Source organism: Bison bison, unplaced genomic scaffold (genome assembly GCF_000754665.1).
Source record: "Bison bison bison isolate TAMUID 2011002044 unplaced genomic scaffold, Bison_UMD1.0 scf7180017864516, whole genome shotgun sequence".
NCBI classification, from domain to species: Eukaryota; Metazoa; Chordata; class Mammalia; order Artiodactyla; family Bovidae; genus Bison; species Bison bison.
Genome location: NW_011495069.1, coordinates 238,251 through 239,630, shown reverse-complemented (window position 1 = coordinate 239,630; position 1,380 = coordinate 238,251). Strand labels below are relative to the sequence as shown.

Below are 1,380 nucleotides of genomic sequence, written 5' to 3'. Positions count from 1 at the left end.
GTTTCTATCCTATCCCTCCACTGGGTTTGGAGGAGGGATGGAGGTCCTTGCCATAAGATGCTACATCCAGGCCACCGGACCTCTTCCGATCCTGGACTTGACAAGGTCTTATCTCTGCCCTCCCATCCCGGTGGTCTCCCCAGCTCCAAGACCAGCCGTCCCGCTCCACCACCTCCATCTTCCCCTCACTCGGTCTGCTCCCTGGGTCCGCAGCTCGACCTCACCGGGATGCCTGGCTCTCAACCGCTTTTATCCCATCGGCCCACGTCTTCGCCTTTCTCCATATCCTACGTCGAGTCTGTGATGCCCCATAACAATCACATGCTCGTCCTTCTCCTTGGGCTTATCTGCCTGGAAAAACCCCCACCCTGGTTGGATTTAGTTCTGTATTTATTCTTCTCTAGAACTCTTTACTGAAAACAGTTGGGGAAACCCCACACTGGCAAGTCTCTAAGGTGGCAACTTCACCAGGCCCTTGGCGCCAGGCAGCCTCTCACCTCTGGCACTTCCTCCCGTCAGTGCGTCCCGCTTTCCCTCCTAGAAAGTGGGTGGGCTGGCCATTTAAGGCCATGTGACTTGTCTGCTCTTTGCCCCATTAAGTTTTCCTTTCTCCGCTGGATCTTATCCATTACCATTATTTTTTTGCTTCCCTTAAAAAAAAAAAAAAAAAAAAAGACTTCCTGGGACTTCCCTGGTGGTCTCGTGGCTAAGATTCCATGGTCCCAATGCAGGGGCCCTGAATTTAATCCCTGGTCAGAACTAGATCCCACATGCCATAACTAGAACCCGGCACAACCAAATTAAAAAAAAACCCAGTGTTTGAGGGTCTGTTGCAGCCCCAGAGGCCACAACCTAAGCACGCCCAGCCCTGTCCACCTCGCCTGTCATCCTCCCCGCCCCCTCTCCCCACCGTCTCCTGGTAGCTCATGCCTCCTTGCTGGAACAGTCCCAGCCTTACCCTCTGTCCCTTTATTAATACCTGGCTTTATAGCCCTCGATCCTATGGGGAACTCTGCTGTTTGCCTCTTAGTAAGAGCAGGCGGGGACCGTCGTGGTCACTGCTGCAGCCCTTCTTTAAGTATCCAAACAAGCCCTGGATGACCGTCTGGGGGGAGGAGTTCGCCTTCCTGGTGGGAGGTCTAGTCCCCCTTCCCCCCCCTGCCGCAGACATAGCAGTTACGGAAGCGGCCCGGCCCGGCTGCCGGGGTCTCCTACCTGCACAGGTACACCTCTAACGGCATCTGGGTGCTGGGGACAAAGATGCAGGGGGCCACCCGGAACAGCACTGGTGTCCTTGCACGGCCCGGCCTCTGGGACCAGCTGCAGTGCGAGACGAGGTCCCGCTTATACCGCGCTGCGATGGAAGACCTGGCTCCCGCC

The 1,380-nt window shown here is 56.2% G+C and overlaps 1 protein-coding gene across 1 annotated transcript in view; it reads right to left on the bottom strand.

Moving 5' to 3' along the window:
- Positions 1-1,380, bottom strand: part of PADI6 (peptidyl arginine deiminase, type VI) — a 20,880-nt gene that overhangs the window by 8,059 nt on the left and 11,441 nt on the right. Inside the window, 2 exon segments of the mRNA XM_010830216.1 lie at positions 1,216-1,286; positions 1,288-1,320. Coding sequence (XP_010828518.1) covers positions 1,216-1,286; positions 1,288-1,320 — 104 coding nt within the window.